At 37.1% G+C, this 13570-nt stretch overlaps 1 protein-coding gene across 32 annotated transcripts in view; it reads left to right on the plus strand.

The window, feature by feature from the left end:
- The window catches only part of Rims1 (regulating synaptic membrane exocytosis 1), a 505606-nt gene that overhangs the window by 288171 nt on the left and 203865 nt on the right, over positions 1-13570 (plus strand). Inside the window, exon 1 of one of the 32 annotated variants that reach the window (XM_070012137.1) lies at positions 7692-7776. The exons of 29 other annotated variants lie outside the window; for them this stretch is intronic. Coding sequence is in view for 1 of the 3 variants with exons in the window: in XM_070012135.1 (XP_069868236.1) it covers positions 8330-8384 (55 nt within the window). In the remaining 2 variants the exon portion in view is untranslated. Of the gene's footprint in view, positions 1-7691; positions 7777-8067; positions 8385-13570 lie in introns of those variants that run through there. 2 more of the 32 variants (XM_070012136.1, XM_070012135.1) reach the window with 2 other exon arrangements.

Consider the following 13570-nt stretch of genomic DNA (forward strand, 5'->3'; position numbering starts at 1 on the left):
CCAGTGTGGGCCTTTTAAGAGTACTGAATTCTTACTGAAGATTCCACATGCAAGTTTTTTTTTTAATCTTTATTCATGTATTCCATAAGGTTATTAGAAGAAATCCTGATACAGTGGATCACTAAACTAATCCATAAGCACAAGGAGAGGTGTGGACTCACATCTGCAGGCCCCAAGTCATGGCCTTTGGGGCCATGATTCGCACAACACTATTAATTCCTGATGAGCAACTTGAAGGAGGCACAATACCCTACTATTACTGTCTAGGACAGATTGGGGGGAAAAACCCAAAAACTACAAAGCCATAGCTCATTCTTTCTTAGCCATGGAAAATAAAACAAGAGCTATTTCATAAGCAATTGAAATCTACTTCTATTCATTAGGTAGATTTTGTGCCCTGAATTTATATTACAGACATTGTAGTAGAATTCCAAGCCAAGAGATGAACAATTACATTTTCTCTTTGGTTTTTGTTGTAATGCCTTTCTTATCTAGCTCCAAGCTCAAAACTCTCCCTACTCCCCTAGAATCAATTACTTAAATTATAAGGCACAGGCAGATGACAAGACATGTTGCTTATAGAGCTGATGTTTTTGCTGATGTTAGTTGACTTTCTCTCTTTTTTACTTTTTAACATAGTTTCTCTCTATTACAGAGAAGTTTACTAATGACTGAATTATCTGCACCTAGCTTTAGGTTGAAATGGTCAACATCTGTTTATCCACTCAATTGAAAACCACGCAAGTGCAATTTTTTGCTCATTTGCTGGGTCTCTGACCAGGAAATGTATAGGATTGCTTGAGGATATGATTGGAGATACATCCCAGGGTAGGAGAGTCAAGTAGATAACATAAACGTAACAGTAACTGGTATATTACCACTTGAACTACAGCTCTACTTCCAGCATTTTGAGTTTACTGGAGATAAGTGTCTCACAAACTTTCCTACACAGGCTGACTTTGAACTGGGATTCTCAGATCTCAGCCTTCTAAGTAACTAAGATTACAGGAGTGAGCTGCAGGCATCTGGCATATTTTTTTGAACATTTATGTATTCTGTAATTAGATGTGTATAAGTAAAATGACTTGTAATATGTCAGTTTGGTTTTGTTTTTTTTCCTGTTTATTTTATTGTAGTTTAGACTTTTTCTGGCCAGTTGCTTCATTGTGATTATGTAGGGTTGAATAAATAGAAAACTTTGAAACAATAGCATATCCACGAGACAAAGAAAGGAGATAGCTAAGCACAATCACAGATATCCCACTGACAGAGTGGGTCATGGACACTGCCTATGGTACAGAAAATACCCATAGACCTGCATATCAACTCTAAAGCTCTAAAGTGGAATCCAATACTTCTCTCCTTTCATTGTTACTTAGAATATCTTAACCAATCGGAACAAAAATATTATTAATGCAACCATTTCTCCAGCTAATATTAATGTCAAGGCCATAATGGGTCTCATAAGTGTTGCCAAAAATAAGTGTTTATGTTCAAATCAATTTGTCCATTGCTATAAATATCTTTGAGGCAAGGATTTCTCATGACCTTTAATGGTAATATACATTGTGATTCTTCTAGAAAGGAATAGAACAGTCTGTACTAAATACATTTGATTAGGAAAAAGTCCTTTCATTTTAAGCCATGCATTATGATCTCCATAAACTGGTGTTCTGGGGTTGAAGCATAGCAGGATTATACCTTGTATTCTTATGAAAACCTAAACCAGTAACTAGCTGTTTTTTGTCGATCATGGGGCTTGAACTCTGGGCCTGAGCGCTATCCCTCAGCATTTCAGCTCAAGATGAGCACTCTACCACTTGAGCTACAGCGCCACTTCCAGTTTTCTGAGTGTTTATTGGAGATAAGAGTTTCACGGACTTTTCTGCCCAGGCTGGCTTTGAACTGCTATCCTCAGATCTCAGCCTCCTGAGTAGGTAGGATTACAGGCATAAGCCACCGGTGCCCAGCACTAAATGTTTTATTGGCGCAGATTCATTGCTTTAATCAGAAATGGCCAAGAATATAGTGGATACTGGGTAAATATTAGTCCTCAGCTTTAAGGAAGTAGTGACCTAAATCACTGTTAGCTTGTTGTTGTAGAATTCAAATCCTATAAGCTAATCACTTATTTGTAGTTTACAAATAGTCATAACTCTTAACATTTGAAGGTAAACATTTAGAACGTTAAAATTTGAAGTTAAAAACCTGGCCTAGATATTTCTTCTCTTTACGGCAGTGCTTAATGTATCAACATTCAGAATTTTGGCTAGATGAAAGAACTCATGAATGCATTTATGCATGGATACTTAAAGAACAACAGAACAAATAGAACAGAGAAACAAGGTCATATCTGACATTGGTGGGAAGTGTGAAACAATGGAAACATCTATGTGCATTGGTTTAGCTAATGAAAACATAGTGGAGGACCTACTTTGGACTTGATCTTGTTTTTATATCATAACCTTTCATAAATATTGTTTTCTACTACTGGCTATAAAGTTTAATGAGCTTGCTATTATTAAGAGAGTCTGAGGTTTTGCATTTAATAGATTAAAAGCCAATAATGTTTATCCTCTTCTGCCCAGAATTTGACCTGCTGTTGATGCTTAAGTTCTAATGAATTAATACAACACAGCAGGGCTCACACAACAGATAAAGGCAGTCAATATGGTAGCACTACACTTTGTGCACATGAGCAGTTTACATTGTTGTTCCATAAAGAATTAGGATCTGTATTTCTAGCTCATCAAGGTTATATTATATCCTATATACAAAGGCACTAGAGATATCAACTATATACATATCCTTGTTATCTAAAGTATTGGTATTTATTTGTTATTTGTCTACATGGAAATATATTTTTGTTACAAGGTACAATTGTAACCAGAAATGGACATTATATAGGTGAGTAAAGCTATAGATGAGTAGAGGGTTTTCAATTTGGATAAGCATTTGGGAAGAGATGTGAAATAATATACATCCTTACTCAGTTTGTATGATGCTATAGCACTGCTTTCCAGAATATGCTGGTAGTATGGGGAACAACCAAAACACTCAATAATAATTATTTCAAAATGTATCTGGAAGAGCTTTGCAATTTGAAAATCAAACATTGCATATGTAATTATTAGTATTATGGGTGAAAATAGGAATTTTAAGGTACGTGTACTTAATCTTTGACCATTAAAAGCATTTAATTGTAGTGGATTTTATGACATATTTGAACTAAGATTTTATTTGAAAATGAAAGTTTCTTGAAGCAGATGCCTCAGATTACTTACTTAGAAGTTTAATTTCCAGAATAAAGCAAGTCTTAGCATATTTTCCATAAATAAAAACTTTCTATAAAAAGTTGTCAGCCTGGAGCTAATGCTTACATCTGTAATCCCAGCTTCTTAGGTGGTTGAGATATGAACATTGAGGATTCTAAGGGGACCTGGGCAACAGTGTCTGAGAGACTGTTACCTTCAATTAACCAGCAAAAGAAGTAGAAGTGTGGCTTAATTTGTAGAGTGCCCACCTTGAAAGAAAAAGCTAAAAGAGCATGCAAGGCCCTAAATTCAAGCCCCTGCAAACACACAAAAAGTTGATCTTATTAATACTCTGTCTTGCCTACTTCTTAAATCCAAATCCAAAGAAGGAATGATTACCAGAAGGAAGAAATGAGATCACACATACCTATTTGTATACATATTTGTATATGTGATATGTACAGTTATGGTAAAGAAAATAGAAAACAATTATTTTCTCATGAAGTGGGAATATGCACACCATCTCTCCAATGGAACAAATAATTACATTGTGGAGATGTTGCACCATATAACATACAGTAGGAAGAACTGGCAGAAGGAAACATTCAAAAGTTGCTTTTGATAGGAAAATACAACAAGAAAAACCTGTGTTAAGAAAGTTATGTATAAAATAAATACTATGCATACACTGTATTATCAACAGTATGTTAGACAACCACAGACTGATTTCTCATACTTCTGGAATGTTCAAAATGTATTTTATTTTACCAATCAAAGATGTAACAGTCAGCAATGCTCTCCTTAAATTAATTTTAATAGCACCAAACAAAAACAAGAGAATCATGTTTCCAGAACCCATCCTGTGGTCTAAAGGCCATTTCATTGTCATAAAACTCCTTTATTTAGCCCTCTCCACAAATAAGCTCCCAGCAGGATAAAGGACACTAGTTAGAGCAATTTGGGCAGTAAGTAAACAAAAGGAATAGTTAGGAGCATAGTGTCAGCTGGCAGAAAGCTTATTTCCTGAACCCTGTGGATCTGGTTAAAACCCAACCGAGGTGCCAATATGCTTCTCCTCAGTAAATGCTACCAGCCTCCACACCGCCAGGCCACTGACACCTGAGCATGGCATTTCGCTTGTGCAGTCCTGCGGGTGGCTGCACAGTACCTGCAGGTGACTGGAGTCACCCAAGCAAGGGACTGTCACGCTTATACTCATGTTTTCCTTCCATGTCAATTTCCCAAGCGGAGTGATGGAGGAGCCACTTCCTGCTCTTCTTAGATAAGATCTTTAGCAGCAGAGAGTAGTGTACACAGCCAGGCTGAAAATTCTCAGACTGGACTGATTTTACAAGGTGGCTGCCATGGGAGCACCTGGAATACCCGTTTCTTCAGAAGGGTGGCAACAAGTCAGGACTGTGGATTCTGAAGTGGGCACAATGGAGGGCCGACCAGCAGGTGCGGGTAAGGAACAGATGTTGGTTATTTGGATGTTGGTAATCTTGCCTCATTTTTCTCTTTGATTATACACAGACTTCTTCATGTCTTTTTGTTTTTTCCAGTCTAACTCATCTTCTTCTTTGTGATAGGTGAGGAGGGATTTGGTTCCAAAGTTCCTAATGACCAATTTTAGCTTTCATCTGTTTTTATGAAATAAGATTATACACTTTACAAGGTAGCCCATGACTGAAAAATGATGAATCACATTTATGATTTACATTCTCAAGTAATCCTCAAGTAAAGAAAGATTTATAGATTTGAAAGTGAATGTTCTGTGAAAATAAGGGAAAGAATAATAAGTTGTTTAATTGTGCATGGGTTTTGTTTTGTATTCAGGGTATTCTCTGCTTTCCTATCTTACACTATTACTAACAATGAGAAATAAGTGACAAACCCGAGTCATCATTAGTGGCAATCAGTTTAAAAGTAGGAAGTCTATGGCACCTCTTCAAAATAGTGGATCTGAGGTTTGGGGGAAAGAACTGAAAATATCCATAAACATAGGCCTTGACCTAGCCCGTGATATAACAAGGTCAAGTAGTATATGTGACAAAGCTCAAAATCACAATTGATGTTAGGTTTTATGTGTTTTCTCCTAAGGGAAATCAATCCAGGGGCTCTTTAGAGTGGCCATGGATTTTACAGCTGAATGTGAGATTGTAATGTAATTCACAAGGGATGCATGTGGCTCAAGCTTGACAGAATTACTTTCAATAAGAAATACTCGAAATAAGTAGCTATTGTTAGCATACATTTCTGAATTGCTGAAATGAAAATAGAAGAACTTTTTGTACTTGGAATGGTCACAGTGGCATTAGGGAAGGAAATTTGTTACCCATATGAGATCTCATTGCATATGGCATTTAGAAATATGTAAGAGGACATTTTATAAAAAGATCTACCATAGCTTCTTCCAAGTATGAGTCTTGGGTTTTATTCTGTAATTTTGAAAGCAGAGATTGAATGGTTTATTAAGGTTTTCTGTCAGAAATGCAATTTATTACTAGTGACAAGTTTCCTAATGTCAGGACATCTTAACGAATTTAAGGTAATTATGCCAAATTAATATAAATTTATGAGATGGAGGGGGAGATAACTATTAGATCAATACTATTCCAACTGGTTGTATACTTTAAAATTATTCCATACCAGTTGGTACATGGGGAGAAAAGAGGAGAAAAGAAATGTAAAAGAGAAAATTCTTAAAGCCTATGCATGATAATAACTATGTTCAGTGCTTACAATATTTTACTTCAGTTGATTTGAACCTGCATAGGAATATAAGACCCATACTTTCTTCAATTTCAGTCAGAGAAAATTCTATGGTAGAGATTTCAGTTAGCAGACTTGAGTAAACCAGTCCTTGCAAGTTTGACTCTACTTCCATTTGTTCTTTTGTGTTGTGGCTGCATAGTAGCATGTCTCTGTCTCTAAATCATGTCATTACTATGTGTTCTTTATGACCATGCCCTGATGAGAAATACATGCTTAGCAAGTGTAGACCTCAGCTCCATGAGTGACTTTGGAGAATATAGTTCTACGATTGCCATCCCCATCTGTATCACTAAAATTCCCCCACCAAGTCACTAACATTTTCACCCAGATGGGCACAACCTGGAGGATAACCACACAGTAATTATACTAATGACCATAGCATACTGGAAAAAACAAACAAACTCGTGTATGGAGCTTTCAGATCAGACAAAGCCAAGTTCAATTTCCAACTCTGCTTCTAATGAACCATGTAACCTTGAGGAAGTAAATTAGCTGTTCTGAGTCTTCTCTGTCATAAAGAAGTCACACTGATTTTCTTGAAATTGGTAGACTGACCACATATTGTGGTATAGAACCTGCTTCAAATGAATGTTTATTCCTCAAAAATAAAGCCAGTTTATAGCATACATGAAAGTTTGGGGGAAACTCTAAATAGAAAGGGGAGGGATAGTGGGAGAACAAGGGAAGGAGTAACAATGCTCAATGGGAAATGTACTCATTGCCTTCCTCATGTAACTGTAACCCCTCTGTACAGCATTTTTACAATAAAATAAAATTTAAAAAAGAAACATATATGTATATATCATACAAACATATATATGTTATTTTCAAGTAGTTGTACAGTTGTACAAAGGGGTATTAATTCAACTGGTCAATTCATGAGTACAATGCATTAATGTTACCCCTTCCATCACAATTAAGAGAGGAAAATATTTAAATTCATTTGAAACTGATATTTTTCCGTTGCTCTTCATGAAGACAATATGATATACAGTTCATTGTTAATTTTCCTCACTAGGTAATTATTTTAGACAAGTACGTATAATTTAAGTCAACATAGTCCACTTATTTTAAATTAATGATAGATGGGACTAATTTTTCCTTTGTCATCATTTGACCAGTCTGTATTTGGAAGCAAAGCAGAAACTGTCTTCCTCTCAGTAAGTAATCCACAGTGGATTAGAAGGGTGCATCATGCTTTGCTGATTTTTCTAGAAACCGAGTGACCTACCACACAAAAAAAATGTGCTCACGGATGTAACAACATTTCAAATCCACTAATAATTGTTGTGAATATTGCTGTTATTCTGTAATACAAGATGTAGAGTGGATAACTATAGGTGACCCAATGAGAGAACAATTATTCTGTGACTTAGTAAGAAAAGTCTGTTATATTATGGATTAATCAGACATACATCTTTCCAAATCTATATTAAAAATCTCAGAGATATGATTGTCCTCCTCCTCTTGTCAGCTCCCTGGAGAAAACTATATGGTGATGTCCTTTTGACCCCTGGCAATGAGCCACCATTAGCACTAGGCTGGCCAGAGCGGAACAGCCTGAACAAGCACTTTTTGCATGTGTTCCCAACAATCACTCCTGAACTCCTAGCTTCTGCGTCCTAGAGCCAGTTGTTGCCATTGGGCTGAGTGAAATTCCTCAGGAAAACTGCAGAGGGAATGATCTGTTCTGCAGGGCAGGGCAAGACCATCGCCAGGGATTGATAATGGGAACAGATCATTCTAGGTGAGTTTCCTGGGGTCCACATATCAGCTGCAGGGGGCTGCTCAACTTTATCTTCCTAGCCCATGGATGCTGCAGTGAAATCTCCTTGGGAGAATAACAGGAAGAGCTGCTGGAGTCTTGTCTTCTGTGCTAGCTTATGGGGGCCACAGCATTTCCTCTGGCTGCAGGAAGGCAGCAGTATTGTGCATTGTTTTAGGAAATACTTAATTGCGTGGCTAGTTGGGCTTTGGTGTTTGCTACATTGAGAATCACTCAGTACAGCACAGAGCGGCAGAGATGAATGCTGTAGTCAGTGAGGATCTGTACACTGCAGAGTTCTGTTTTGATGACAGCAGCACTTATGGTCTTTTTAGTGTCACCATTGTATAATATTGGACACTGCAGACATTCTTGAGTTTGATTGAGAATGCAAGGGCCACAGGAAATGTTATTTAAAATTTTGTATTTTGATGGATTTTTTTGTTTACTGTGTTGTGAATTTGCTGCTGTTGCTAGTCGGAATTTAGGGTTTTGATATCAGTAGCAATTATTTAACCCTTCCAATACTGCTGTTATGTTTGCTGGGTTTCTACGATTCCTACTACTTCATACGTTGCATTCTGGAACAGGTAAAGTAGCTTTTATATTTATTTATGGGTGAATAGAACTGGAATTTATTGGTTATTACAAGAATAAGGTATTAAAATGCATCAGTTAGCTTCTGCAAGGACAGAATAAGGTATATTTTGTTTGAAAGTGAGAATTACATAAATATATTATTTTAAATTGCAGTAGTGATTATGTAGTTGTATTATAGGAAGTTATTTTCAGGCTTAAATGTGTATTGGGTTGGGTTGGAATAGGGTAAGAATGATAAAAGGGATGACACTGATCAAGATGTTTTGTACACACAAATTGGTATGCTCACTTGAAACCCCTTTGAACAAGCATTTAAAGATAATTGAAAATTTAAAAAAAATTGTATCTGAAGTGCGCATTTAATAGCATTATGTTATATTTAATTTTCAAGTTCTCTGAAATATATAATTGATTCAGAAGCTATTCATTTTCCTTTTTCTGTTCAATCAGGGATAATTTATTTTCTGTTTATTGAATTTCATTCAAAGACTTCATAGCAAAATCTTTTGTTTTTCCTTTAAGCAAAATCTTAAAAATAGAAACATGGAAGTTTATACAGATTGTTCTTTTCAAGTGTTTAGACAAAGGCTGTGGAGGCCTGCACAGCCTTGCTTGTAGATCACATCTGCAGAAATGCTTGTGTTTCCTGTGTGATACTAAGTCCTGGACTGATGGGAAAAACTGTTCAGATATGAAGGATACAGGACAGCCCAAAACACAAAGGTGGGAGGGAGAATATGGTCTTTGGGGTTGAAGATCTTAGTGTATGACCTTGGGTGAATAGTAATCAACCTCTCCTTCCATTCTGCCAGCTTTGAAAAAGACTCTCATGTTAACGTCAGTTGGAATGGGCTAATATTTTTAGGGTACTCAAGGTTGTCTAAAGGTGATGTCTTAGTGCAGTTTCCTTATTATAGGAGGGTATAAAGGATTATTTTCTTTATTGTGCTTTAGCAGTGTGAGGATTTTGTTTTTGGGGGTGTATGGCTTTTAAACAATTAAGCTGGTAAATCTCTTGGCTCCATTTTACTGACTTGTCCAAATAGTGTTGACCATCTGCAGTGTTCGGAGGGCACCCAGGTGACTGCTTCCTTGGGAGGAAAAGAGGTGTCACATGCTAGGCTGCAGCCCCATGAGAGCCTGGGTGCAGAGAGGCACCAGGGCCTCTGAGCACCTGCTGGGGACATTAGTTGCCTTGCTACTCACCTGCACCCTGTCAGTGTCAGCAGGGGCAAACCAGGAAGTTCTTGCCTTCAAGTGTTCCATTTTCTCCTAATGAAAAGCCAAAACCCTGAAGGACTGAGGCACCTAGGAAAGAAGCAGGGACTGCCACTCACAAGGATGATTCAGGTTGCTGTCTGTGAGATACTGGTTACCATTCATAAGTCCAGGTGAATTAAGTAAGCTCTTCAGTGAGAAGAGGATTTTACTGTACATGGAATTGTGGGCATACTGACTGGCTAATGATTGCACATCTGGTTTTCATGGCCATACGTAATAGACACCCACTGTTGTAAGAACAAGGCTGGGGAGCCATGATGGTTCATGCACCCATATTCACACACAGGGAGAGAAACATATTGACTATTCTGTCTTATCAAGATCTAACAAACTGGTGTGATTCATAATCCCACACAAATTCAGAATGGCAATGACTTGAACAGTGAGGTGATTTGCCTTCACCAGAGTGCTATATGCTCTGGTATCTTCCAACTTCCAAATTTTATGTGATTACATTAATATATGGCTAGAAAGATCTTCAAGGAGAAGAAAATAATTTTGTTTTGAAGAATCTCCTGTGAATTTTCCCAGGGATAGTTTTGTTGGAAAAATGTTTGAAACTAGTTAGAACACAAAAGACAAAATTAATCTCAGGAAAATACTGTATCTAGTTAGGCGCTGGTGGCTCACACCTGTAATCCTAGCTACTTGGGTGGCTGAGATCTGAGAATCATCATTCAAAGCCAGCCTGGGCAGAAAAGTGCATGAAACTCTTATCTGCAATAAAACTGGAAGTGACCCTGAGTGCTAGCCTTGAGCTGAAGAGCTGAGGGACAGCACCCAAGCCGAGTTCAAGCCCCACAACTGACAAAAACAAACAAACAAAAAAACAGTGTATCTATTCTCCTCTACTCTTCTACATATAATCCACAGATACTTTTAATGAACTAAATAAATGCATGCCCTTAGTTTTCTAAGGCTATTGAGATGAAGTGTGTCAACTTATTAAAGTAGAAAAATAATGAAAGAATTAGAAATTATTTTATATTACAATACAATTAGTAGTGAGAATACTTTCCAGTACCTACTATTATCTGTAAATTTTAGGCTAGTGAATGCATTCAGATTTTATATAAAACATGCTTCAAGTTGACCATCTTTTGTGTTTAAGAAGGGAATTGTCATAATTATATAATGAGTTTGTTAATTACTTGCAAAAATCTAACTAAAATTTCAAATACCTGGTTAATTTAAAGTAGATGTTTTAGAGAAGGTTTTCTCTGACTTGTCAGGTTTTTGAAGATCTAGGAAATAAAATTTTATTTTTGTGACTGCAGATATTGAATATATTAAAACAGAATTCAGAAAAGAGGGTTGAATGTAATAGCTGGTAGGTCCTACCAAACCTCATTCTTTTTTTTTTTTTTTTGTCAGTCATGGGGCTTGAACTCTATGCCTGGGTCTCTCAGCTCTTCTTTTTTTTTTTTTTTTTTTTGCTTAAGACTAACACTCTACCACTTGAACCATAGAGCCACTTCCGGTTTTCTGGTGCCAAAACTAATATTAATAATGCAAATAGTTCCAGGAACTGGTAGCTGGCTGAGATCTGTAATCCTATCTACTCAGGAGGCTGAGATCTAGGATCACCATTCAGAGCCACCCTTGGGTAGGACCTTGTGAGACTTATCTCCAATTAAGCACCAAAAAAGCCAGAAGTGTGGGCTGTGAAGGTGGCTCAGTGGTACAGTGCTTGCCTTGCATGCATGAGGCCCTGGGTTCGATTCCTCAGCACCACATAAGGAGAAAAAGCTGGAAGTGGGGCTGACACTCAAGTGGTAGAGTGCTAGCCTTGAGCTGAAGAGCTGAGGGATAGCGCCCAGGCCCAGAGTTAAGGCTCCAGGACTGACCAAAAAAAAACTGAAAAAACAAAAAGCTAGAAGTGGAGCTACGGTTTAAGTGGTAGAGTGTTAGTCTTAAGCAAAAAAAAAAAAAAAAAAAAAAAAAAAACGCAGCAAAAGGAACAGTGCTCAGTCCCTGAGTTCAAGCCCTAGGACCTGAACAACAACAACAAAGGACAGTTAGTATCTTCTAGTAATAATAGTTTAATTTTTTGTCTCTAGAAGCTATCATTCTTCCAATATCTATTTTAATATCTAGATCATGCTGGGTCTTATCCATGTTCTTCGCTTCAAAGTAGATCTAAATTGGAACAATTATTATTTTGACGTGTTTTTGTGTATGTAAGTTCTCACTAGTACAGGGCCTCATGTTCTTCCCTGGCTTTTTTTTGCTTATGGCTAGAGTCCACTATTTGAGGCACACCTTCATTCCCTGTAAAAAAAATCATTATCCACTTGGAATTTTTAATTTTATTTCAGGATTAAGATTTATAATAATATTTAAATTATATACAGTTTTAAAATTGTTTTCCATATTTTCCTTTAGTGTTCATCTTTGAAATTGTCGAAGGTACCTCTTAGGGAAGATCTATCAGCTCATCCATATGTGCTACTGCTCTAGCCTGTTTTATATTAAAGACTTTAAAAAAAATGTGATTTCTTAGAGTCTAGATAGCACATGAAGGTGCTTCCTGAGGTGATTTCCCTTGCTCTTTCTCTGTATTTGCAGTGCTCATTCTCTGTGAATATGGTTTCTTGAGTTCCTAAGTGCCTCTTAAACAGGGATCTTAATGACAGTATATTGTTGAGCTTGAGGGTCTTCAAGAGAAGATAATTCTGAGAGCTCAGGGGAAAAGCACCAACCCAGTGTAGTTGGGTTGAAATCACTCATTCATGGAGATCATTTAACTGTTTGTTCTTAACTTCAAAAGAAAGAAAGAAAAAAAAAAGAAGCAGTGGACTCTCAGTAGAAAAATTCTATGCACATACAGCTTTACCTACAGTTAAAGAAGGCACAGATCCCTTAAATGAAATTATGGATGATATCAAAGTGCTCATGTAACTCAGGTTTTCAGGTACATGATATTCAGTGATGGAAAAGCTCCTAACTACCAAAGGAAGTCATTTCTCATGTGTTCCTAACGAATAGGCCCAAGACTAGCTTCAAATTGCCCTGGTTCTAAATGTATATTTAACAGTTGATTTTTCATGGGCTTTATTATTTTACATCATAAAAAAAGATCTACCCTAAGTTTTAGTATCTGAAAGATAAGTAAATGATGATTCTACATTAGTATAAACAAAGGGATTATGAATGACTAAAGAATTATTTTAAAAACCCAGAAGTAAGGGGCTGCAATTTATATGGACGAATGTATACAGGATTGATTTTCCTCTGTACTTCTGTGCTGTCTCGGGTATATTTTGTTTGGACTGTCCTGGTATGGACTAGGTTTCATTTGACAACATGTTGTGATTTCCTGACTTCAGAGGTCAGTCTTGTTTTAATAGTAGGCATTTACATAAAGATCTCGCTGTAAGGATTTTTGTAGGCCATGAGATTTTACTGGAATCAGAGCTATTCTATGAAGATGTGAAAGTAATGGAAAAATTGGGCACAGAATAAGAGACTTCAACATAATCTATTTAATTTGAAAGTATCTTGGGAGTACTGGTGAGAAACACATGGTTGCTAATGAGGAGTTGCATCTGTCTTTGGAAATTTTGCTTGAAACTGTCTTTTCTAAGTGTGCTCTGCTGAATCTGGGAACATAGAACTGTACTTCCCATTTACCCTGGCTGATTTGGCACAGCTAAATTGCGATGGGCACAGTTTCCTTTCTAGTGAACTAACAGCACATCTAGATGTCGGATTTAAAGTGTATTGCAATGATATGCATGGAGCAAAGATTATTGTATTATCAGTGATTTTGTGTGTGTGTGTGTGTGTGTGTGTGTGTGTGTGTGTGTGTGTGTGTCCAGTGGGTGGGGCTTGAACTCAAGGCCTGGGTGCTGTCTCTTAGCTTTTTGTGCAATACTGGCACTCCACCACTTGA

This window comes from Dipodomys merriami, unplaced genomic scaffold, assembly GCF_024711535.1.
Source record: "Dipodomys merriami isolate MVZ:Mamm:240054 unplaced genomic scaffold, mDipMer1.0.p SCAF_89, whole genome shotgun sequence".
NCBI lineage: Eukaryota > Metazoa > Chordata > Mammalia > Rodentia > Heteromyidae > Dipodomys > Dipodomys merriami.